General features: G+C 50.1%; 1 protein-coding gene across 1 annotated transcript in view; it reads right to left on the bottom strand.

Annotated features, from left to right (window-relative positions):
• Window positions 1-25,711, bottom strand: part of RANBP3 (RAN binding protein 3) — a 90,884-nt gene that overhangs the window by 33,298 nt on the left and 31,875 nt on the right. Inside the window, exons 2-5 of the mRNA XM_007954454.2 lie at window positions 16,158-16,213; window positions 8,654-8,857; window positions 1,089-1,125; window positions 925-1,011 (exon numbers count right to left, since the gene is read on the bottom strand). Coding sequence (XP_007952645.1) covers window positions 925-1,011; window positions 1,089-1,125; window positions 8,654-8,857; window positions 16,158-16,213 — 384 coding nt within the window. The remainder of the gene's footprint in view (window positions 1-924; window positions 1,012-1,088; window positions 1,126-8,653; window positions 8,858-16,157; window positions 16,214-25,711) is intronic.

The raw sequence follows: 25,711 nt of genomic DNA, 5'->3' as shown, positions 1-25,711 counted from the left end.
ACAACTGCCCAAGAGCACAGGGGCCCCTGGAAAAGGCTGTCAGTTGTAACCAGACTGCAAACTGTCTGGAAGGTTCCCTATCACTAGTCAGTGAATTAGTGTAGCTGCTCAGGGGCCTCTTAGGGAGTTGTATCCTCTCTACCCAGACTCCCACCACCCAGGCTGGCTGTTGTTCCGACTGTGCACTCGGACCAAATCTCACACCCAGAGCCTCCAAGCCCTCAAGGCCCACCCACCTCTAGAGTCCTGGCCTGGCTTCCCCTTCAAGGACCCATTAAATGTTCTCCTCAGGGAGAGCTGCTGGGCTTACTATCTGCCATTCTAGGCTCACAGCTGGCGGATAAAGAGCAAAAGGCACCACCCAGTCGACGCAGACAGTTTGCCTCAGGGAAGAGGAAGTGTAGTTAAGGGTGTGTCAGAGTTACTACGGGGCTCTGCAATGTGCACCCTCCTCTCCATTTTCAAGGCATGATCTAGATTCATCTTCCCTAGTCCACTGAACCATAGCACTCTGTCAGCGTCCCTGCTCCCAGGTGGGAACTGAGCATTATGCTCTCGGCATGCTCTGACCTCCCTGCATGGTATCATGCTGCATAGTGAGGGTCAGTGAAGACAGGGAGACCCCCGACAAGACAGACACAGTGGCTCAGACGAGGGGCTCAAGCATGGCGAGGACTGTGAGGATGGCATAGGATTGGGCCGTGTTTTGTTCTGTTGTACGCAGGGTTGCTACGAGTCAGAGCTGACTCGATCGCACCTCACAACAACTGACCTCATTCCTGATGGATAGCACGTGCCAGACTGATTCTCACTGGCGACAGTGGATTAGGCAGGAGACAGAGGTTGGACAGGAGACGCTGACAGGAACAGTTGGCTCATAAGCATAAATGCATTTACTGTCTAATAAAAGTCTGCAACTTTTACCTGACTGTGAAGGTGGGAACTGGGTTAAAGATGATGTTCTTTCTCGCTTGACAGGCGGGCAGTAATTTCCATCCTCTCGGTCAGAGTCTACAGAAAACGATGAGAGGGGTCAGGTCGCTCCTACTTTTACACCCGATGGTCAGACGCTTGCAGGATGGCCTTACCTTCTCCCTCTTCTGGACTGGAGCCGCCAGCTGACCTCTGAAACAAGAGCAGAGTCAGAATGATGAGAGTGAGGTGGGCCGCCAGGAGGTAGCCCACCGGGAGGCCCAGAATGAATGGATTCTGAAGGGGCCACTGAGGACTACCTCCCTGAGCTCAGCAATCCCAACTACAGACCAAATTTCACCCTACAGCTCAAACATCACCTCAGATAAACCTTCTGCATCTGGCCTATGAAACCATGTGCCAAGAATTCCACCTTAGAGAGCATTTACCACATCTGGATGGGTTTCTCTGTCTCCACAGGTTAGGACTCATTGGCGTGCCACCCCCAAACCCAAACCCAGTGAAATATTATCTGTTTGCCAAGAGCTGGAAGGCAGTCTGCTCTCCTGGGAACAGCAGTGGGCTTGTTTAGAATGGTCCCATAACACCGGGCCATAGCGGCTTCCTTTCCTTGCCCTGGCATATTCTACTGGGCTGGGGGAGAACTTGGGTGCTTTGGCCCAAAGTCCACCACAAAGCTTCAGAGGTGAAACGGCAAAGATGAAATCCAACAACGGTCACCCAACAGTCACTGGGCCAACCAGTCATGGCTTCAAGGTGGTGCCTGAAAGACTTCCCATGAACAACCTGGATCTCAGAATGTGAACATCTAACAGTTAAAGGCACTGTGATGAGTGCCCCTCCCCAGAGATGATCAGTCCCTCCAAAGAACTTGTGGTTCATTAGAACTGAGCAGGCTCCGAGGTGTCATCTGCCCCCTCAAGGACATTCCATCTGGGAGCAAGCAGCAGAGCAGATTTTCTAATTTTCCATAAGGCACCTTGGGGGTGGGTTGATTTTGCTCCACGAGGACCACCTGCCTCGAGGAACTGGAGGATGAAGTGAGATGATGTATGTGAAAGTGCTCTGTACACTCCAGGCTGGTGGGCAAGAGCACAGTAACTGCTGTAAATGACAAAACCACAGCTTCTGGGAGCCAGCACCTCCTACAGGAGGAGTGACACTCGCTTTCTGGAAAAGGCCGAGTCAATCGTTGTGGCTTTATGGGTCACAACCAATTTCTGTCCAACAGTCTTTGCTTTGGTACTTCATAACCTTTAAAAATGTAAACACTGTTCTTAGATTGCAGTACAAAAATGGAGCTGGTTGACCTTGGTCCTGAAGGCTGCTGAGAGGCGGGGTCAGGCAGGTCGAGAGGCTGCAGATGTCCTGGGTGCAGCCAAGGGCAATAGGGGAAGCAAAAGCTGTATCCTTGGCACTTTGATTCTAGGGGCCAGAGTCTGGGCCAGGTCCGGCAGCAGAGCTGTGTCACCAGCTCACCATGAGCCAACAGTTCTCCCCTTCTGGATCACCCTTTTTTCCGCGGACAGTGGCAACTGGCCGCTACAGGAGCTGTGCACCTTCACACCTGGCACAGGTGAGAGTCCGAGGCCCACCTGGCTGCTGCAGGAGACTCAGGTTCTGGCCATCCCTGGAGCCCAGCTGCCCGGCCCTGCTAGCAGCAGCAGCTTTGAGAAATGACACATTCTCCCTGCCCCTCTTGCTCACACACTCTACTCCACAAGACCCTAGCAACTCCCAGTTCTGTGCCCGATCCCACATGGACCCATACCCTTTGGGGTGGGGCTGGGGAAAGAGACTGAGAATCTAGCCTTGGCCTGTCTCCTTATCTCAGGCCCCACATGACATGCAATCATCCAGGACTCCTGAATAAACCACTTACACACAAGACACCTGTCACCTGGTGTCTTCTCCCAGGACACCTTGGCTTCATGCACCCAAAAAGCTGTAGGCCCACCCAGTCCCTCTGCCACATCTAGCCACCCTCCCTGTAGCCCACTCTTCATGGTACAGCCTTCACAAGCCTCCCTTTTCCTCCCAGCCCCTCACTAAGCAGCCCGGAGGTGCAGAGGTAAAGAGCTCACTGTTAACCAAAAGGCTGGCAACTCGAAGCCACCCAGCAGCTCTGTGGGAGAAAGGCCTGGTGATCTGCAACCATAAAGTCTATACCTAGAAAACTGTATGGGCAGTTCCTACTCTCTATGTGGGGTCGTTACAAGTCAGAATCAACTCAACAGCACCAACAAGTCCTTCACAGGGGCCCATCACATTCCAGGAAGCTTCCTATAGCTCTAGGCACCAGGCATTTTTGTCTCTTAATTCAACAAGCATTTCGGCTGTACATAAACCTCGTATGTGGCCTCCAAAGTCCTCTGAGACCTGCCCTGTAATTCTACCCTGTAATTATACATCTGTCCAGTTGCATGATCTGAGTCAGAGCTCCCACCAAACTCTTCTTTCCAGGAGGGAACTTGTCTTTGGCACACACAAGAGCTCACTGGGCATGTGTTCATGGAGGGGACATGTCATCCCAGGCTTTCTGCCTCAGTGCCACTGACCAATGTCCCTCCCCAAGCTAATGACCCTGGAAACTTCTAGCCCAATAGAACTTTCTGCTTCCTCTCCTGCCCTCAAGCAGACACTCCACCCCCGACAGTCAACCTACACTTGCTTGTGGCTCAAAGCGCCCCCCAGTGGCATCATCCTCCAGATCTCTAAACTCAGTCACTTGCTAGTCTTGAAAGCAGCACCTCCCCAGCCCCTTTCATCAGGCTTCTTCCCCAGCTCTGCTCTCCTAACCACAGTCGCCAACTGTTGGATTTATCTGTTAGCGTCTGCCCCCCACACTACAGGGAGAGCCCTGCCTTTTCTGTTCCCAGCTTACACCCCTAACACCGACAGCAGCTTCTATACCTACGTGAGTTTGGGCCATGTTTACTGCAGAGTGCAGTCTGTGTCCTTGCCATAACCTCTTTAGGAGTCTTGACAAGTGGGGTGCTTGACCAGACAAGATACAAGTACTTGACCTCTGACCTCAGAAGACCCTCAAATCTGTACCCAAGTCCCTTCTAAGAACCAGTCCACAGAAACGTGGTAGCCCCCTGGTCCCAGGGAAGCTAGGGTGGCAAGCTCTGGGAAGGATATCCAGGACAAGTCCAGCGGGGGCATTTTCAGGTGCTGTTCAACCTCGGTGGTATCTGAAATGGTCAGCTAGATGGTGGGAGAAACTGCCACCAGCTGCGACAAAGTCACTCCTGCTGGGCTAGGCTGGCCCTTCTAGAAGTCCTTAACCACCACCCACCCACATGGGAACAGCTGAGCCCTTTGGAGCCATCAGCTTCTCCATTCCCTCCACACTTGCTGGGAACCCCCCTCTTTTTGGGAGGTCTGGGCTTGTCTGGTGTTCCTCCAGAGTGGGAAAAGTTTCAGGGTACAGGAGCTCCCCTTCAAGATAGCCCTGGCTCCACATGTGGCATGTGCCAGCCCCACAGAGCAGCCTGGTGGTTGGGGCCCCTTCCATGGCAAGGCCATTTGGGGGCTGCCCCTACCCTCAAGCATGGGGCTTGTCTGGGACATGGTGGAGTCGGCCTTGCAGCTCAGAGCTCAGGAGCCACTGCTGCAGGGAGTGGTGGCTTGGCAGGGGGTGTGTGTGCTGCGGCTGGCTGGCTGGCTGGAACACACTATGACCAGTACCTGCTCGGACACCACAGTAACACAACCCATGGGAAAACTTAAATAAAGTAGCAAAAGAGTAAGAAAAAGACCAAAAAGTATGAAGGCAAGAAGTAGCCTGTGGAAGGCGGCAGTGCCCTGGTTTGGGCAGCCCCTCCACCGCGGCCCCCGTGGGAGATCTAAAGTGTGTTTACCACACCCAGGACTGACTGGCAGTCAACCCTGCCAGTTCAGTTAAGGCAGGCAGTGGCAGTGGGGTTTCTTCCCTTAGGAGCCACCAGGACCTTGGGTGAAGCGGTTCCATTCTGTGAGGTGTGTGAGCCCCTGGGGCCAAGTATAAAATCAGAGGTCACACATGTAACTGGGCTGGGACTGTGGACATGGGATGTTTCTGTTCTTTGTATGAAGGAGTGGTGAAGACAATGGCTACTTCTATGAAGAATCTGTCATCCCCTCCACCTCCACAAGGAAAAAAAAAAAAACCACATGGCTCTTGTGAGGCCGCCTGGCACAGCCGAGGAGAGTGCTGCCAGGCTGGGAAAAGGCCCACAGAGACCACAGACCCCACACTCCACTGGGTCCCAGTGGCAGGTGGAGCTGGATGTTGTGTTCCTGAGCAGAGTACACAGACAATAGTGAGTGGAGAGTAACGTCACTGCCTTCCCGACACCCCAGGGAAAGACCAGAAAGCAAGACCATGTCAGAGAAGCTCTTTCCAGAAAATGCCATACACCACCTGGCAGGACTGAGCCTCGATGGTGGAGGTTTACATGGCCCAGTGGAAGTCGGGTTGGGGTTGCTGTAGGAGAATGGGGCCAAGACCTGTTCACTTGCTCTTATCACCTAATGGTGGCTGAGGCTACCAGCTCAGAAATTCTTACTAAAAAGTTAGACACTAAAAAAGAGAGAGAGAAGGGCAGCTGCAAAAGCTCTGCCAGCTGAGGGGTGGCAAGGCCAGATTCTGCACAGGGGTTCGAAGTTGACGGGGGCCGTCCAGCCAGAGAGGCCCATTCCAGAATCTTCCTAAGCTACCAGGTAGCTTAGGAATAAATCTATTTTAGGCTCCAATCCAGGCCAGTCCCACCTGGCTCACAGGAAGGAGGAAGCACCGAGATGCCTGCTTTCTTAGTTGAAGCTGAGAACTTAATCTGGATGTGGTTTGGTCTTCTTCAAGCTGTCTTCCTAGAGCCAGGAAGTCTGCTACATAGAGACCTTTTCCTGATACTGAGCCTTCAATGGCCAGAGTTCTGATGAGACTGAAAGACGATAAGGCCTTTTGTAAGCAACAATGCAGCAAGCCGCTATTTATCATAAAGATCTCTTGGCTTTACACTACCCCTGGGAGCAGGGGACAGAGAGCAGACAAGACGTGATGGATGAGGCCCACTGGGTAGCGTGCAGGCAGTTTCCTGAGCTCCACTATGGCACAGAGTAGGCTCCAAAGTTCTGATGCAAAGGACACCAGTCAGAAGAAGTCAAACACAAGCCCTAGCCCAAGAAGCAGCTTGGATCTGGTTCCATCTGATTTGATTTATGGCCTAATTGACCTAAAAAAAGTTTACTTTGTCTTCACCAGGCGGAATCAGTAGAGAAAGCCAATTAGCAGGCAGGAAGCCTTAGCAACCAGCCAGGCTTTTCACTTTTCTTGTGGAGCTGGCCTCCAGCAGCTCAGAACTGTCACCAAGTGGTGTCACAGTGGAGCTACCTAGGACTTTGGGAGAGTGGGAGTAGGAATGTTAAAACTAAAGACTGCACGTATACATGTATGTTACACCTCAGAAACCAAAGGAAAACGAAACGAAACGTGGCCCCAGCACAGCACTGGTGCACTCATGCCCAGCTTCCCAATTCCCCAGTGCTGTTTTCTCCCATGGTGCCTGAACAAGCCATCCTGAGGTTCCCTAACATTTCTTAGGAGCCCTGGTGGTGCAGTGGTTGGTTAGCTTGGCTGCTAACCAAAAGGTCAGTGGTTCAAACCCGCCTAGCAGCTTCACAGGAGACTGCTCCTATAAAGATTTTAGCCTAGGAAATCCTATGGACAGTTTTACTCTGTCACATTAACGAGTTGGAATCGACTCAATGGAAGCCAGCAATAATAAAACAATTATTGATCTTCACTTGCTGTTTGTGGCCTGCTTGAATTTCTTGTGCTTATAGCCTCTGCCCAAAGTTCGTAAGAACCAAGACATTGAGTTCCAGCAGACACGGGCTACCATGGGCTAAGTGGACTGCAGCGAGCACAGGCTGCACAAAGGCTGCTGGCTGCTGGGGCACTTCCTGCACAGGCCCCTTAGCGGGGTCAGCAGCCAGTCCAACCCAGTCGGGCCTGAAATGCTGGCGTGCCTCTGGAAGAGCTGTCATTGGAAAATGTGTGCCTTGCATGTCTGCTACTCTCATTTAAACTCTAGACCACTTCAGTTGAAGATCCCTACATGAGATTTTCTTTTTTTCAAACTAGGCCACAAGCAGAATGTAAGAGCCTAGTCTCTAGGGGGCGGATCCAGTGCTCCTAGAGAGCTGGTAACAGAGAACTGAGATCATGATTTCCTGTGTTTGCAAAGGCCAAAGACATAGTAATATGAATTCCTGACTCAGAAGACATTTCTAGGACTTGCTCTGCCCCCTAGAAAGGGATGGCCTCCTAGTTCCTGCTTTGTCAGTGCTTGTGTGCTCTCCTGGAAAGGGGGTGCTCCCAGGGACACAGTGGCATGAGCACCTCCTAGCCAGGATCTTTGCTGGGGTTTCTGAGTCTTTCACTGCTCCAAACCCACTGCTGAGCCAGAGACTCAGGACTCTTTTTTTTTTCCTTCTATAGACTCTGGCACATGGTAAAAAGACTGTTTCTTCTTTTTCCATCATGTGCTGATTCCTCCAATGTGTTAAAATAGGACTTCAGTCTAAGCCAAGGTACACATCCCATCGTCCTGAGTCTCCCTAGCATGTACTGGCTGTGGGTGAGCTTTAAAGGTTTCCTTAGAAACCTAGGGGACTGGTGACAGAAGACAAGAAAGAGCTGAAGGCCTGGCACAGGGATCGTGACTCTCAAGAGGGATGCCTAATGCTCACCATCCCACAACCAGTTGCTGAGCTGGTGGTAATTCACGGCAATCCCATGTGAAGAACTGCATTACAGGGTTTTCAATGGCTGTGATCTTTCAGAAGTAGACCGCTAGGCCTTTCTTCTGAGGCACTTCTGGGTGAACACGAACCACCAACCTTTTGGTTAGTAGCTGAGTGCTGAAACGTCTGTGCCACCCAGGGGCTTTCTCAGTATCCCGTGGCAGGGTCCCATGTTTCCCAGTTAAGAGGCAGCTTCCCTTTTATGCCAGTTAGGGATGTCTGTCACTAGGGACCTGAGGATGGAGTCTGCAATCCAAATAGAGGATGATGTTTACCTTTCCCAACTTATCAAACTCCAAAACCCCCAAGCCATTTCTTGTTCTCCAGGAGTCCACAATCTTCTCCACCTACAATCTTCACAGCTTTCTTAACACAAAGATAAAGGCTCAAGGGCCTCCTTCTGGGTTCAAAGGAAGCGTCTTTTCTTCTCCCTGCTTTGATTGAAGCACAGTTCACTGCCTAACCACCAACCACACAGTCTTGCAAAGGAATCTGCACTAGCCAGCAGCTCTTTCTCTAGCTATCAAAGGGAGCTTTAGCTTCCTGGGTCTTTAAGACATTAAACTCAGATGCCCAAGCTCAGGGAAAGGAGAAAGAAAAATGGCAGATGGGAGAAGGGATTGGCTTTGATGTGGAAGGTTCTACCCCACGATCCAATTCTGCTTCTGGCCCTCTGAGTCTCTTGTGGAAAGCTGGACTGGTTTCTTGGTATGGGTAGATGTTGCCCCACTTAGAAAAGTCTAAATGTAAAAGGGGATAGAGTCCTGCTTGACTTTTCTGCAACATGAACTGAAGGAGCTAGAGGGACCTGTGAGTCCTTGTAAGTTACCATCCACTGTACACTGCCTAGAACATGGATCTGGGGGAACCAGGGCATGGGGGAAGGGGCTGTTCTGGGCAGTAGGAGTGCCGGTGGGCGTGGACTTACCCCTGCCAGTTCTCGCGGCAAAGGAAGAAGCTGGGCTTCAGCAGGGGGATGCGGAGGTGCGCTGGCTGGAGCACTAGCGGGGGCGGGAGGCGCTAGGGCATGCTCACCCGCTGACTCGGGGTGACCCAGGCCATGGTGGGGGGCCTCAGCCTCCCCCCGAGGCTCCTCTCCCGAATCCGACAAGTCTTTTTGCTCTGCAGAGGACTGGGAGCAAAAAAGACAATTTTCCTTCAATGTAAAGGCGGTGACATGGGGCAGGGGTCACCAGCTGGAGGCAGCTCAACCTCCATCAGCACCTCCCCAGGAACCATGCAGGTGCTGCCCAGGAGGATGAGGCCCAAATGCAGGCATGTGCCAATGTGTTCCGGTCAATCCAAATAGCCTTCCAGACTGACAGAAGGGACGATGAATGTGGACTTGGGGCTGTGACTTTGCAAGCTCTGTGGTGTACAGGAAGCCCAGACCCTCATTTTCAAAACTGCAAGATGGTCCTGTGTGGCATTAACATGGTCATGGGCCACGAGGTACGAAAATCCACCCTGGTGACCAGAATGGTGGCAGTGCCTTTACCAGAGACGGGAGAAGCCTTGAGGCAAAAACCATGTTTTCTCAAAGGGAAAGGGGAGCTAGTGGGGAACTGGCCCTCAGCATTACTACTATCCACTAGGAAAGGGGGTAGGTGGACCACCTAGGCTCCTAGGCTGCCCCTCTCATTCGAGCTCTTTTGCATCTGTAACTTTGCTCTTCTTCCACCCAAGAGGAAGAAAAAGTGCCCTGACCCTCTGGGTGCAGGTGTGAGATGCCTGAGGCTGACAGGGTGGGGGTGGGTATTTATATCAGAGGGCAGGTGGGCGGCAAGAGGGAGCCAGCAGGTCCACGGGGCCCAGCTAGGATTCTAAGATTGTCCCAGTCTCACCCTGGACATTTCAGGCAAGGGTTTATTTGAAAAACAGCAGAAGAAAAGGAAGCTGGTTCCAGAAGTCTTCATTCTGAAAGCAAAATACCCCCAGCATCCTTCTAGTTGGTGCTCTGGATTCCAGAGGGGTTCTTTGGCCTGCAAGCTCTGTGGCAAGAACTCTAAGAATTTTCTTTTGAGAAATGGGTTCTAAATCTGCTGTCCTCCAGTTCCCAAATCTACTGCTTAGCATGTTTACTTTGTGACCTAAGTGACTACAGGGTACCTGTGACCCTGTGTCCCTTCAGAGTGTGACTTGATGTTACTTTGTAACGTGTGACCCCGGGTGATGAAAGGAACTAAATAAACTGCCTAAAGAAGGTTTTAATAGAACTTTCAAAACTTTCAGGAGAGCAAAAGCTGCCCAATGTTCCACACATGTAGAGAGTCATCAATGCTCTTGGGATGGGGGAGACCATGGGTACCAAGGCCTCTGCAGGCCACCTGCTCCCAACACCTGCTGATCCGCCACGCGAGACAGGTGATGACGTGTTCAAGAAAAAATTCAAGCTGGAGTGGAGAGCTGGGTGCATACCAGTCTCTAATTAGAACCACCTGGATTTCTCTCCCATGCCCTTGTGAAAGCCTGAGTCAGACGACCAAACAGAAATTTATAAAGATGAAAATCCAGGAACCAAAACAAATTGAGCTTTTTATCTTCAGTTAAAGCCAACAACTCCTGCCAATGTTGAGAAAGGCTGCACCTCCACTTTGTTTTTGGAAAATCAATAAATGCTGTCCTAGCATTTTCTACCTGGGTCCAAGGGTTTCTCCGGGCGAGAAAAGTATACTCTACAGAACCAACATAGAGCCTGCAGCTTTTCAACATGTTTGTTAAAATCAGACATCAAGAATCTGCCAGCCTCTAACCCCACCCTAAAATATGCACACAGGATAAGCTTGTTATCCCAAAGCAAGCTTCCAAACGAGGTGTACACATATGGGTGACGGTGTTTTCATTGACACAGGAGTTCTGTGGCACTTCCACAACCGCCTCCTGTCTTTTTCCCAATGGGCTTGTCCTGCTGGCGCAAACCTCAAAGCTTTCCATCCTCACTTAAAAAATGCTCTGAATTAAAGTGGCTAAAAAAACATTAGTCACGATACACACATTGAAACAACCAACATGAGAACACTGAAATCTCTTCACATTGAAAATAAGAGAGAAAAAACTGTCTCCATTTAAGACAGGTAAGGGAAAAAAAGTTTATTTTTGCTGCTGACTCCCAGCTGCATTTGGATGCGGGCATTGGAGGCCGAGTTGACCCAGGAAGCAATGGGAACAAAGAGAAGTAAAATGTCTCGGGCTGTCAATTTGGCCCTGGCTTTGTTTTAGGCACCTGAACTGGAGGCAAGACTGTTGTTAGAGGCAGTGAGTTGATTCTGACTCATGGCCACTCCACACGATAGAGCACAACTGCCCCACAGGGTTTTCCAGGCTGTAATCATTATGGGAAGAGATCAACAGGTCTTTCTCCCAGTATGGGTGGGTTTGAACCACTGACAAGTTGGTTAGTGGTCAAGTGCTTAACTACTGCAGCACCAGCCTGCCACCTGCTTCTTCTAATATGCTTCTTCCTTGTCAGGAGGACGCGACAAGCTTTTGTGAGGCTTAGCGATGCCCTAGCCCTCCAGAGGCAGGCAGCCCCAATCTATGCTTTGCTGCAAATGCAGCTGGGACCTGTCACCCAGGACCTGGAAAACACCTTGTGGTTTTGCTGCTGAACAAAACCCAACAGCTCCTGGGTGGCAGCTACGTTTTTGTTTTTCCACTTCTAGTTCTGTGTCTCTCAATCCTGTTTTGGTAATAAAAGAAAGGCTCACTGCTGTACAGAATTTGTTGTTAGTCTCATAAAACACCTGGGATGTGGGGCTTTGCCTTTGGAAGGGGGAAACAGGCTCAAGTGCACATGGGGTGGTCTGAGATCAGTTTTTGAAAGTCAGTGTAATTGATCCCACAGCTGACAGCCACTCTGTGCGTGAAGACATTGCTCTAAGAATTACTCTGAAGGGCATTTCAGGGACAACTGGGAAAACCTAACTATTGACTATATAACGATGACATCACTGAATTCATGATCATGACAATGGTATTGGACTCATGGGGGGGAATCAGCCTACCTCTAGATGATACCTGCTGAGTATTTAGGGCTGAAATGTCAGATGGCCGTAACTTATGTCAAAGCCTTCAGCATTTATGACAAAATGTCAATAATCAGTGAAGTGAGGTCGAGGTGACACACTGGACTGTGCTTTTAAGTGTCTTAAGGACTTGAAAATTTCAAAGGAAAAGTTGAAAAAGAAAGCAGGGGGATTTGCTCAGAACACACAATTCAGTGGGAACAGCCCTTCCCCAACGGGCTGCTGTGGGCCAGGGTGGGATAGGGTGGGGTGGGAGGAAATGGGAAGGGTCTCAAGTCTTATATCCTACAGAAATATGGTGGCTGCTCCTTAGAGAAACAGAAGTAGAGGTCTGCCCAACGATGCTGACTTTCCAACTTTTTCCTAAAGGGTCAGCAGCTGCACAGTAAGAGCCTCTACTGGCTGGGACACCCCCTAAAGTGCTAACTTCAAAGGGGCTCTGGCTCCACAAGAAAACGACCTGGTGATCTGCTTGATCAAGATTAAAACCCAACCCACTGCAATCGAGTTGATTCCAACTCATAGCAACCCCATGGGGCAGAGTAAAACTGTGCCATATGGTTTCTGAGGCTGTGATCCTGATGGGAGATCGCCAGGTCTGTCTCCCACTGAGCCGCTGGGTGGGTTGGAAATGCCAGTCTTCCAATGAGCAGCCAAGAGCTTAACCACTGTGTCACCAGGCCTCCTCAGTAGAATATTACACAGCCACAAAAAAGAGCAAGCCAAGTAACAAGAGCAACACATAACATCACGTTGTGAAGGAAGCCAGACCCACACGAGAAGCATCTATGTTTATAGGAAGTTCAACAACCAGCAAAACGAACCTGTGGGGACAGAACTCACAACAGCGGCTCCCCGTGGGGGGAACGCTGCCTGGGAGCGCCATGAAGGAACTTTCCACGATCTCCATATGTGTGGGGGGTGCATAAACACACAGAAACATCCATGCAGCTATGCACTCAGATTGCCGCTTTGCAGTCTGGAAGTTGCTGCTGACACGTCTTTCAGCTCAGGGATTCTTTCCTCACCAGCCTTCATTTCCATGGCAGTGATCTGATTTCTCCCATGTCCTTCTGATCTTTCACGGAGTTTCTTCCATCTCCCCGAGTAGATGACATGTCCCTATTGTCTACTTTTGGCATTTGAGCCCCTAGTATATCCATCCTAACCCAAAAAGCCAAACCTCTAGCCTTTGAAGTAACCCAAAGACCAAATCCACTTACGTGGAGTCAGTTCCGACTCACAGCACCCAAAGAGGACAGAGTGGAACTGACCCACAGAGCTCCCAAGGCTGTCAATCTTCACAGAAGCAAAGCTCAAAGCAAACTCACTGTTACTGAGCTGATTCTAACTCACAGAGCCCCTGCAGGACAGAAAAGAACTGCCCTATACAGTTACCAAAGCAGTAAATCTTTATAAAAGCAGACTGCCTTATCTTTCTCCCAGGGAGCAGATAGTGGGTTCAAACCACTGACCTTTTTTTAGTAGACGGACACTTAACCACTGTGCAACCAGGGCTGCCATAAAGATTACATCCTAGAAAACCCTATGGGGGCAATTCTACTCTTTAATCCAGGGTTGCCATGAGTCAAAAATCAAGGCACCTAACAACAGCCCACCTGCGAGCTAAGGAATGGGCCCTAAACTCTAACCTCAGCTCCTCTTGCTTCTCTGCCTAAACAAAAGGACATGTTCTGCCCCCGCCCCCCCCCCTCAATGATCTTATGACATAGTGGGACAGAAGTGGAGAGCTAAACTCCAATCCAGCTTGGTTATTTTTAGAATCTCATTTATTGCTGACTCTGAGTCAATATTTTGATAAGAGCTGTCGTTTTGATAAGAACTTGTGCATTTTCTAAATGCCGATGAAAGCCTTCCTAGCTGGTCCTACTTTTCCATTTCATCCTAGGTTCAGTGATCTGCACACATTAAGTGCCTCCCATCACAAAGCAACAGAACCACCTCACCTGAAAAAACAGTATGTACTAGGATTAGTAGTTTTACAAACATTTTAAATTAACGTGTGTTCTGGTTACCTATTCTGACAAGAATATACCACAAATGGGATGGCCTTAACAAATATAAGGAGTTTATTTTCTTACAGTGTGGAGGCTTTAAGTCCAAGTTCAAAGTGCCAGGCTCTAGGGGCTGGGTGAAAGCCCCTCAACCTTGGGGTCCAGCTCTGCCTTCTGCTCCTGGCCCACTGGAGCTAGAGGCTTTTCTTCACTCAGACAGCTGCTGGCTGCTGAGGCTGACAAAGCCAAGGTTGGCAAGTAAAAAGGCACAGTCCCGATGTTACCAAACCACACGGCAGGCCATTAGTTCAAGTCCATTGTAAGTCCCAAGGTTGGCAAGGCATGGCAGGCTGCTGAACAATGACACAGCTACATGCAGGGTCCTAGCATGCCATAAGCTAGAGACCATTCCCCAAGGCTTCTGCTTACACACAGGAAGCAGACCACATACACTAAGGCAGCTACTCAGCTGCTCACAATAGATTCCACCATGGAGTTGATTACCAGTCTCATGGGGAATACTACATCTAGCTGCCCAACCATTCAACCAGGCCCAGCCAAGTTGACACACAAACTGAACTACCACAAAGTGATCAAAATTTTACATTCTACTGCTGCATCCTGCTGGTTTTCCTAAAGTCTACAGAACTATTAACTCCTATTTACTGTCATCACATTGAATCGGAGATGCACAAGCCTTTTCCTGTAAAGGGCTGTGACTTTGCAGGTCATGTGGTCTCTGCTGAAACAAGCCCACTCTGGTGCTGTAGCTTGAAAGCAGCCACAGATGATAAAGGATGAATGGGAGTGGCTGTGTGCCAATAAAACTTTATTTACAAAAACAGGCCGTGGCAGCAGGCCTTAGCTTGCTGACCCGAATCTGAATCTAAATGTTGTTCAAAAGGTGATTACTGTAAAATGCAAAATTCTAGACAATTCAGATTTTACTGAAAATCTGAAGAAAATCTTAACACCTAAAACAGAACCTAACACACCTGACACCTAATACTCAAATATTCCATTTCTAAAAATTAGAGGAAATGCCATCAGCCCCTTCCTATTTGAACCTCCAAAGGAGACATTACAAAAACACCTGTAAGCGAGCTGTATAGATCAGGGCCCAAAGGAGAGGAAACAGCAGTGGTCAATGGACCCATCTTCCTTCTGGAAGCGAGGCAGATCTTGGAAACATGACCGTGCTGACCAAGTAAAACTGGAAGAAAGTGTGCACAGGCTTAGTGTCTCTTCAGCGAAAGAAACAACAGTGGGAAGTGTCAGAATATGACTAAAGAATGACAATTCCAAGCCCAGTGAACAGGGCTGAGCTGACACAGAAGGTACCCAGCCTGGGGTGGGGGTTCCCTTCACAGCAGACCATCTCCCATACCCACATACTCTCCCTGGCAGAACCCTTAAATCTTGCCCAGCAAAACTGGGCCACATGAGCTTTGGTCTCTCGTCTCAGAATGAGGGACAGGATCTAGCAGACCTGCAGTTCCCCACAAGATGCCTGCAAACTGCTGTTGAGTCCCAGCACTGGGCTGCTGAGGTTCTCAGATACTTTCATTACCAACAAGATGCTAACCCAATAGCAGAGTTCAGCGCAGCCTTTTTGTCACAAGACTTTACAAGAGATATTAAATGACAACCAGTGCCATAGGGTTTCTACACAAGCCAAGGAAGTCTCCATCTGGAAGTGTGGGTCACTGCTCCAGCACGTTAATTCATTTCTGACACCACCCTGACCCACCACTTGGACTCATCAGGCATGGGTATGAAACTGGTGCCTCCCAGGCAAACCACCTCTCCCACTGCCATTATCACGATCATTTGTGCTGTCAGCAGATCTTCCTGCTGCTCTCCCCACCAGGCCTGTGACAGGCTGCGAGTTCATCACTAGCAATCAGAAGGAACATTTCCAATAGCTGAGCAACCTGCATACACGTCCTATTTCAGTGGAGGACCCAATCCAGCAAAGATGGGGGGACAGACAGATGACACAGGCGAACTCATCACAATTCTCCATGAGTCTGTGCCAAGTGGATCCGGGCAGAACACTCCCTAAAAGAGGTCCTGCTCCACCTCCCTTTACAGCTGCTGCTCTCCCTCCCTCCCTCTTTTCCCCTGCCTCCCTCTCTCTGCTGCCAGGTTCCCCATTGCACAGTGGCATTTCTGAAACGAGCCAGGAGGAACCAGGTCAAAGTTTCTGACACTCCAACATCTGTGCTCTACAGCCTTTCCCCACCAGACCAAGCTGCACCTCTCCCCTGGGAGACCAGGGCCAAAGGACTCCTCCCCCAAGCTGCATGGGAAGGCTCCACGGCCCTGCTCAGTCTCCCCTCTGCCAGAGCACAAACTGGAGGAAGGATGAGGGAGCATACGGACCCCTTACCTTTTGTCCTTTATCCTTCTGAAACACAAAGACGGGAGGAGCAATGGCAGGCTTTTCTGAAAAAAGAAAAATGTTTTTTTTTTTCCCCCCAACACTGCAGTCATACAGTAAACAAAGCTACATTCTTTTAAAAGAAGTTTAACAAAAAACACATTAACTCCAAATCACACAAAATAGTTTCTTGACCTGGGCATTAGACAGAGGGCTGACCAGTTTGTGACTACTTAACATGTAATGAGACATGCTCTTTCCTGGATGTGTATTATGTCAATAACAAAGTTTTAAAACCCATGGAGAACAGGGGGGTGGGGATGAGTGTGGGAGCACGGGGGCGGCAGGGGGTGGGGGGGACGTAGCAGGTTGGACAGTATCCGGGCAGCCACTATGCAGCACCCTCACCCCGGGGCCTCGCAAGAACATGGCTCAGAGATGCCCAGTCTTCATGAGGTATCACCCGATTTTCAAGTGTTAGAGATTAGTCTTTTTTTTTAAATTTGTAGACCAGATAAGGTCAGCAGGTGGCCAGTTTGCCTGAGCATGTCACACATGCTCTTTGCAGAGCTGACCCCTGCAGAGTGATCCCAACATTCAAGTTGGATCTGAATGCGATCACAAGAGTCCATTCTGAACAGCTACTGTTGAAGGAGACACTTTGGGATGCTTGGTCAAGTGACAGGGCTAGGGTGGTTGGTGCCTGCGGTTCCCAAGACTGCCCTGGTTTCCTATCCAGAGACAGCCAGACCCACAGCCCTCTAGCCCAGCCCAGCCGGGTCCTCTGGAGTGGCTCAAACACACGGGGAGGCCCAGGTTTCCCCTGCTTCACTTCCTCGGTAGGGAGGTGGGGGGCTCTGCCTGTGCTGTGTTGAGTCTGTGGGTGTTCCAGGCCTGCTCTGGCAGGAAGGCCCTGGGGCAGGGGAGCAGATGCGGAACCAGAGAGATTATGAGTTGGTTGAGTACTCGCTTTGTGGTGACTCAGGGTGAGCAGAGTTCAGGCCCAGCCCTGCTCTGGAGTTGGGGGATGCCCCAGTGAAGGATGGGGTACTAAGCCAAGAGCCAGGCACTGCCATAGCATCATCACCCAGAGATAAATGCTACGTGGGAGGGAACACAATTTGCAAAGACACACGGTGTAGGGGACTGGCTGGGTCTGGTCTGGCTTTCCAAGAAAAGAGGACTGTGCAGAAGTGTCCAGGAAAAGACCCCAGCAGCGGGCATGGCAGGTGGGAAGGCAGTGCTCTCCAGGGGGATGGGGGTAATGGGACTGGTGACAGAGTGGGGCTGTGGTAAGGATCTGGGCAAACATTGTCAGAGGAATGGGCATTTTAGGTTTAAATTGAGATGAGATGAGGGGGTGTGAGGGAAGACGTGGGGGAGATTAGTTAGGAGTGCCTGCCATCACCCTGACAGAAAAGATGGGGCTGGGAGGAGGTTAGAAGAGAGAAAGGGCCAGGACCAAGATGATCCAAGGGACACAATCCCTACTTCCCAGACCCCCAAAGCCATTCCTGGAGAAACAGGACAGAGCTGCTCCAGGTCGGTCTGTCCTCACGCAGCCAGTGCCGTGGGGGCCATTTCTTCCACCAGATCTCCTGAAGCCTCGCCATACTCATGTCCGAGCCACCCCAACAGCCCTCCCAGAGCCTGGCCCAGAGGGACTGCTGGAGGTAGCAACATGGATGAAACCGAAGAGCTACAAGGGAGGTAGGTTGTCCTCTTCTGATGACGCTTCCTCACCTTCCCTGTGTCATCATCTCCCTGGCATAGGGCACAGCAGCTGTTCAACAAACTCAAGTGAATGAATATGCGAGACAATAAATGACATCAAAGGAATGCTGGAGGGGTTTGGGGGTGAGCACCAGCTTACCCATACCACATCCACTCCAGGAATCCTACAGACATTTTGGCACTGCCCCTGGCCCACAAGCCTAGTCCAAGCTCTCATTTCTGTCCCCAACTCCCTGACAGCTACAAGAGGCCAAGACAGCCAGTAAGGATCCAGGGTTTGGGACAGCCTAACAGCCACCAACCCATATGCCCCATGAGGTCCAAATGGAGCCAAGCTCAGCCCTGGTGACTGGGGAGTCCTGGAACATGACCTTGGCAATGAGAGGACTGAGATTTGAATCCAAGACTTTATTGGAGCTCTTGGGAATGTTTGCTGGGGTGATGGCACGTAGACTTGGAGCTATGAGTAGCTACCAGTCACCATAAGGGCCTGAATGCAGGGATGCAATGAATCTTGGTGACACAGCTTGAGGTCCTGGGTCGACTCCAAACTAACCATTTTCACACATAAATACTTTTTCCTGAAGCTAATCTGAGCTAGATTTCCCCCACTTATCATGAATAGACTCAGTCAGGGAGAGGCTGTCCTGGGGCGGAGAGACCACAGTGAAACACACTCTACTGACACCCTCTGACCAACAGTCCCCACCAGCCTCACAGGGACGCCAAAAGGCTTTGTTTTCTTCCACAGCAGGGGCCGCCCTTGTACACCTTATGAAGCTTTAGGTTTATGGTCTGCCTCTTCCTCTCATCTCCTTTTCTATAGGAGCTCTGGTGGTGCTGTGGTTAAGACACTGGGCTGCGAACCCACCAGCCACTCCAACGTAGAAAGATGAGGCAGTTTGTTTATGTAGATTACAGCCTTGGAAACCCTAGGGGTGGGTGTTGCTACGAGTTGGGAGCAACTTGACGTCAGAGGGTTTGGTTTGGGTTGGGTTCTCCTGCCCTAGAATCCCGTGAGATCAGGGAATCTGCTTTGTACCCCTCTGTGTCCCATGTGTCAGATTCCGTGTGGGTGTCCCGTGAGCCAAGGACAGTACCTGGCACATTGAAGGGCGCACCAATCATGGGATGAAGGCAGGAGTGAGCGGGGATATCAGAGAAAATGAATGCATGGCAAAGATGGTGCCAGGAGGTGGGGCTCACATGGCAGGGATGGTGGGGTGCTGGGGAGGACCCAGCAGAAGAGAGGGGTAACACCATACAGCACTAAGAAAAGAGGGAGGGTCAACAGGGGTCTGAGCTCTGAAAGCAGCCACCTGAAAGAACAGGACGGCCAGGGTGAGATCCAATTAGACCCTCCCTAAATAACTGCACCTTCTTGTCCTCATACCCAACTCTGCCACCACTGCCATAGCTAGACCATGCAGGTCTCACCTCTTACAACTGGCCTCACAGAGCAGCCCGACATCACCCTCAAAACTCTGCAGTGTCTCTTTCTCCCTGGCCTAGGCTCCCAGCTCTTGTGAAGAGGCAACCTCCTGTCGCCCTCCCTCCATTTCACACCTGACTATCATGACATGATGAGTCTGCACGCTCCATGCTCATGTCCTTCCCATCTGGATGCCAGCTTGTACTAGCCCTTCAACCAAGAACATTATTCTACACATACACAAAAATCGCCACTGTCATCAAGTCATCCTTACTCATTGATGACCCCATGTGGTACAGAGTAGAACTGCTCCGTAAGGTTTTCTTGGCTGCAATCGCTACAGAAAGGAACCATTAGTGGGCACCATGGTTGAGTTCTCGGCTGCAAACCAAAAGTTTGGTGGTGCAAACCCACCAGCAGTTCTATGGGAGAAAAGACCTGGCAATCTCCTGTAAAGATCACAGCCCAGGAAAACCCTACGGGGCAGCTCTATTCTCATACAGTGTTGCTGTGAGTCTCAGTCAACTTGATGGTACACAACAACAATCTTGGCAGAAACAGGCCTTTCTTCTGCAGTGCCAGTGAGTGGGTTCAAACTGGCTACCTTCACAGGTTCAGAGTCAAGTGCAAACCATTTGTGCCACTAGACCTGCCTTTCCTACAGCCCTTCTTGTATTCATTGCCACTGAGTTGATTATGACTTGCAGCGACCCTGTAGGACAGAGCAGAACTGCCCCACAGGTTTTCTAAGCTGTAATCTTAATGGAAGCAGACTGTCACATCCTTTTCCCGTGTAGCAGCAGCTGGTGTGTTTGAACCATCGCTCTTTCAGTTTGCAGCCAATCGCTCAACCACTGCAGCAGCGCCACCAGGGTTCCTTGCCTTGCCAATAGACATGTATTTCCGTGGAGACACCAATCCTTCTGGAAGCTCCCAGTTGACCCCTGTGCTCCCTGAGCCTGCTTCCAGCTTATACTCTTATCACCCAACAGTCACACCAAGGCCACCTGTCGGGGCGCCAGAGAGCCCACAGACACAGCATCTGCCTCTAGGACATGCCACGGCGTGCTCTGCCCAAAAACCATTCCATGAATGTCTGAACTAATACCCCACCTCCATCCAGCTCCACGGATATTAACATCAGCTGCTGCATAATCACATAAATATTTATTTAGCCCTTGTTCTGGGCAAAGCACCATGGGAAAAATGGAGCAGAAAGCTGAAGGAGAGGGGCATGTGCGCTGGTGTCTGGTGGCATGGGGATGCGGAGCCGCAGCATACAGAAGGGCTTAGTCATCTGCTTTTTGACAGCATCTACTGCTAGAATGTAAATGCCACAGAGCAGGGACTTGGTCTGCTGGACTCTGCTACATCCTCTAGACCAAACTCAGAGCCTCTTAGGCAATAGGTGCCCAACAAGCAGCAGCAGAATAACGCAGTGGGACATAGCACCAAGACGAGGAGCACCCCGTGAGACATTGCCTTGGTAGACCATTGCAGATCCCAGGGACCCTGCCATGGCCCACTTGGCATTCATGTGAAATCCAACCACTGCACTAACCAAAATGTAAAATTCAACTCTAGTTGCATCCCAGCCACACACACTTCACTTCCATTCCATTCCAGCAGGGCCAGGATTGATGCTACAAACTGCCAACACACAGACCTTATTCCAAGTAGGACTCCCTCAAGCTTTCCACAGTAGCCACAGATGTCTTTTTTTTAACCAAACTCTCTGACCAAACTGCTTCTGGTTATGTCACTGGGCAAGCTGCATTATTAGCTCAGTGACCTGAGACCCAAGACTAGGGCACAGGCAGGGGGCCTGAGGAGCAGGAAGCAATGAGGCTTCTAGAACTTTCTTTAATTCCCAACCCAGTTTTTCTTTCACAAGTGAAGGGAAGACCAGCACCAGAGATTTCTAGAGACCCGTCACCACAAAGACTGATATCTGATATTAATCAAACACAGGCTCAGTCAACCAGGCTGGCTGTTTTGTTTCTTTTTTAGGGGCCTGTGAAATGCTTCTGATCAAAGCAGCCTGTGACAAGCAGCCCCGTGGCTGAATACGGCGGGGTTAAAGGCTAAGACAACGCACACTAAAGAAGCCTGTTTAAGCAAATGCTTCCAAGACTCCTCTGCACAGGGCACCTCCTTCTAAGGAGAGCCACGTCTGGCCCTGAGAACCGTCTGGCCCCGAGAACCGTTCTCTGGCGATGCAGCACACGCTGAGGAGCGAAGCAGTGTGAGATGTGGACCCTCTCCTCCTCAAACTCCCCAGTCGCCCCAAACACCAACTCTACCTCTGATAGCTGGCGCGCGGGAGGGGGGGAGGCGCTGCTGTTGGGGAAGGCTGCAGGGCTTCTGCTGCCCTCTCACTACCCCTTTGGTCTTACTGCAGCGTCCTATCACATGGCATCCAAGATGTCTGCTGCTTGATTCCTGCCCCCACGCTAGCCTCACTCCCAGGGACCCCTCCTCAGTTGCTACGCCCCTGCTGGCACCCTGCCTGAGCCCAACTGTGATCCCATGTGACAATTGCAGACCTAGGCCAGAAGAGCCCCCTGCTCTTCCCTCCCCCCAGCCATCCAATCATGGGGCATGGGCCAGCTGTTCTCCCCAAGGGCAGGGCCCGTGTCCTGGTTGTCCCAGTCTTGGTCCTTGCAGTTCCAGCAACAAGCACAGACAGGCTGAGAAGCAAGCAGGCCCAGGCACAGAAAGGTGATGCTCTCTGCTCTCCTCCACAGATGTCATCCCCCTTTCCCCACCCAGCAGAGCCCCCAGCAGCACCTTGTGCTTTCACAGGGGGCTCAGGGATGCAATCACAATAGTCATATGGCAACTACAATTTCTGCTTTAGAGGAAAGGCATGTTTCCCCAGAAATTGCCTTTTCCACCCCGAGACCCTCCTTTCAGCAATCCCACACCCCCGAGGGCCTGTTGTGCGCTGGCCTCTGGGGAGGTGGAGACAAGCCAGGGTATGGTGTTGACATTGGACAATCAAACACAAAGACACGGGGAGCATGGGAGGCCCTGGGGGCATAGCGCTGGGCCCTGACCTCACCAGGCTGCAGAGGAAGAGAAAGCAGACCAGGGACAGCTTCTTGGAGGAATTATTGTCTAAGCCCGGTGACCAGAAACAGGAGAGGTTGAGGCACCAGAGGACAGGGACACTGAGGGACCTCGGTAAAGGTCAGGGTGGCACTGCTATGGCTTGGGCTCAATGCTGGGCCCTTGGGGCCAGATCAGAACACAAGTGGTCCTAGGGCAGTTAGGCAGGAGCTGAGAGGGGTCCCATTCTCGCTGGGTCCAAAGTCTGCCCCTTCACACCTGTGTGGCCCAGTGTCCACGTTCCTAGGCACACAAGCACCAATCAAATGCAGACACTGCCTAAGGATACCTTTCTTGAGGAAATGAGCTGAAGATTGCTGCACAGGAGTTGGGGGTCCCATGGAGGTCTCTTACCCTGGAGGAAGGTCCTCTGAGATGCAGGCTCCCTCCTGACCCAGGAGGCCAGGGACGATTCTCCTGGTGGGAGCTGTGGTCTTAGGGTGGGAAAGGTGGTTTCTGGGGGCGTTTGTCCTTCTTCTAAAGCAGAAACAACTGACCTGGACCTGGGGGTGCTTGGAGCGTCCACAGACAGGTTTGAGGGCAGGGACCAAGGTCCATAAACCTCCCCACCCTGAAGCCAGCCACAGAGTCTCTGTGAAAGGTCTTTGTCTAGGGAGGGGGCCCACAGCTTTACCAAATCCTCAGAAGTTTCCAAGTTCTTAGGTGTTGTGCAGTCAATACCAACTCACAGCGACAGAGCAGAGTTGCCTCATAGGGTTTTCTAGGCTGTGATCTTTATCAGAGCAGATGGCCAGATCCTTCTCCTGCAGAGAACCTAACCTTTTGGTTAGCAGCGAAGTGCTTAACCACTGTGCCACCAGGCCTGTTAGCAGATAGTGAGTAAGAGGGTCAAAGAAGGACAGTTTTCAACAGCTTGACATTCGAAGGAATGAACATAGTGGGTTTACTGGCACCACCTCTACAAGAAGGCTCCCAGGAATCATGATCCAGAGGTTTTATCTATGTCTTTTGAGCAAAGAGATTAATTGATGACAAAACTCTGAAAATGAAAAGCTGAGAGACAGCAGGGGAGGGAGGGAAAGGAGCACAGCAGGAACATCAGGCCCTGCAACCAGTGTCAGAGGGAAGAGGTACCCCTGGGATAGTGTGGGCCACGGCAGCTGCCCAGATGTGAGGACAGGAGTGGCCTGCTGCAGGAGCTCACCTGGACGCGAGCATCCCAGGAAGAGGACAGCATCTCCCTACCCTACAGGAAAGAGAGGACTGAGCTGCTCCTCTGAGCCTCCACCATGTCATCCACAGCAAAAACGATCCCAACTGGGGTTTCCCAAACCTCCAGGATATTTTCATACATAGCCTGTGTTCTCTGAGTGCTAACTATGTGCCAGGCAGATGCTTGGTGCTTTATATGCATAATCTTACTGAATCTTTGCAGCCTCCTTTGTTGTTGTTAGGTAGCAACAAGTCAGCTCAGACTCATAGCAACCCTACACACAATAGAATGAAACAATGCCTAGTCCTGTGCCAGCCTCACATTCCTTACTATACCTGAACCCATCTTTGCAGCCACTGTGTCAATCCATCTCACTGAGGGTCTTCCCCTTTCTCGCTGACCCTCCACTTTACCAAGCATGACATCCTTCTCCAGGGAATGGTCCCTCTTCTGACAACAAGATGACAGTAGGTGAGACGAAGTCTCACTTCCAAGGTGCATTCCTGCTGTACTTCTCCCAGGACAGATTTGTTAGTTCTTCTGGCAGTCCACAGTATTTTCAGTATTCTTTGCCAAAATTACAACTCAAAAGCATCAACTCTTCAGTTTTCCTTGTTTACTGTCCAGCTTTCACATGCATATGAAGTGACCGAAAACACCATGGCTTGGGTTAGGTGTACCTTAAGTCTTCAAAGAGACAGCACTTCAAAGAAATCTTTTGCAGCAGAGTTGCCCAGTGCAATACGTCGTCTGATGGCTTGACAACTGCTTCCACGGGTGTTGACTGTTAAACCAAGTAACATGGAATCTTTGACAACTTCAATCTTTTCTCCATTCATCTTGATGCTGTTTATTGGTCCAGCTGTGAAGATTTCTGTTTTATGTTGAGGTGTAATCCATACTGCAGACTGTAGTCCTTAATCTTCATCAGTAAGAGCTTCAAGTCATCTTCACTTCCAGCAGGCAAGGTTTTGTTGTCTGTATATCGCAGGTTGTTAATGAGTTTCCCTCCAATCCTGATGCCATGTTCTTCTTCATATAGTCCAGCTTCTTGGATTATTTGCTAAGCATACAGATTGAATAAGTATGGTAAAAGCATATAACCCTGACACACTCTCTTCCTGATTATAAACCATACAGTATCCCCCGTTCTGTTCAAACAACAACCTCTTGGTCTATGTACAAGTTCCTCATAAGTACAATTAAGTGTTCTAGAATTCCCAGTCTTCTTAATGTTATCCATAATTTGTTAGGACCCACACAGTTGAATGCTTTTTGCATAGTCAATAAAACACAACTAAACATCTTTCTGGTATTCTTTGCTTTCAGCCAAGATCTAGCTGACATCAGCAATTATATCCCTCGTTCCACGTCCTCTTCTGAATCCAGCTTGCCATTTCTGGAAGCTCTCTGTCAATATACTACAGCAACTGTTTCTGAATTATCTTCACCAACATTTTACTTGTGTGAGATACTAATGACATTGTTCGATAATTTCCATATTCTGTGGGATCACCTTTCTTTGGAATGGGTACAAATATGGATCTCTTCCAGTCAGTTGGCCAGGTGTCTTTCAAATTTCTAGGCATAGACGAGTAAGTGCCTCCACGGTGGCATCTGTTTGTTGAAATATCTCAATGGGTATTCCATCAATTTCTGCAGCCCTGTTTTTTGCCAATTTCTTCAGTGCAGCTTCAACTTCTTCCTTCAATACCATCAGTTCTTGATCATATGGCATCTCCTGAAATGGATGAACATCAACCAATTTTTTTGGCACAGTGACTGTGTGTATTCCTTCCATCTTCTTTTGATGCTCCCTGTATCATTCAATATTTTGCCCATAGAATCTTTCAATACTGCAACTCGAAGATTTTTGTATCTATATCATAAGGGATATTGGTCTGTAATTTTCCTTTTGAGTGATGTCTTTGCTTGGTTTTGGTATCAAGGTTATGCTTGCTTCATAAAATGAGTTAGGGAAGATTCCATCCTTTTCTATGTTTTGGAATAGTTTGAGTAGGAATGGTGTCAGTTCTTCTCTGAATGTTTGGTAGAATTCTCCAGTGAAACCATCTGGGCTAGGACTTTTTTTTTGTTGATAGTATTTTTGAT

Source organism: Orycteropus afer, unplaced genomic scaffold (genome assembly GCF_000298275.1).
Source record: "Orycteropus afer afer isolate SDZICR_OR568_19922 unplaced genomic scaffold, OryAfe1.0 scaffold00461, whole genome shotgun sequence".
Taxonomy (NCBI): Eukaryota; Metazoa; Chordata; class Mammalia; order Tubulidentata; family Orycteropodidae; genus Orycteropus; species Orycteropus afer.
This window is presented reverse-complemented; position numbering and strand designations above follow the sequence as displayed.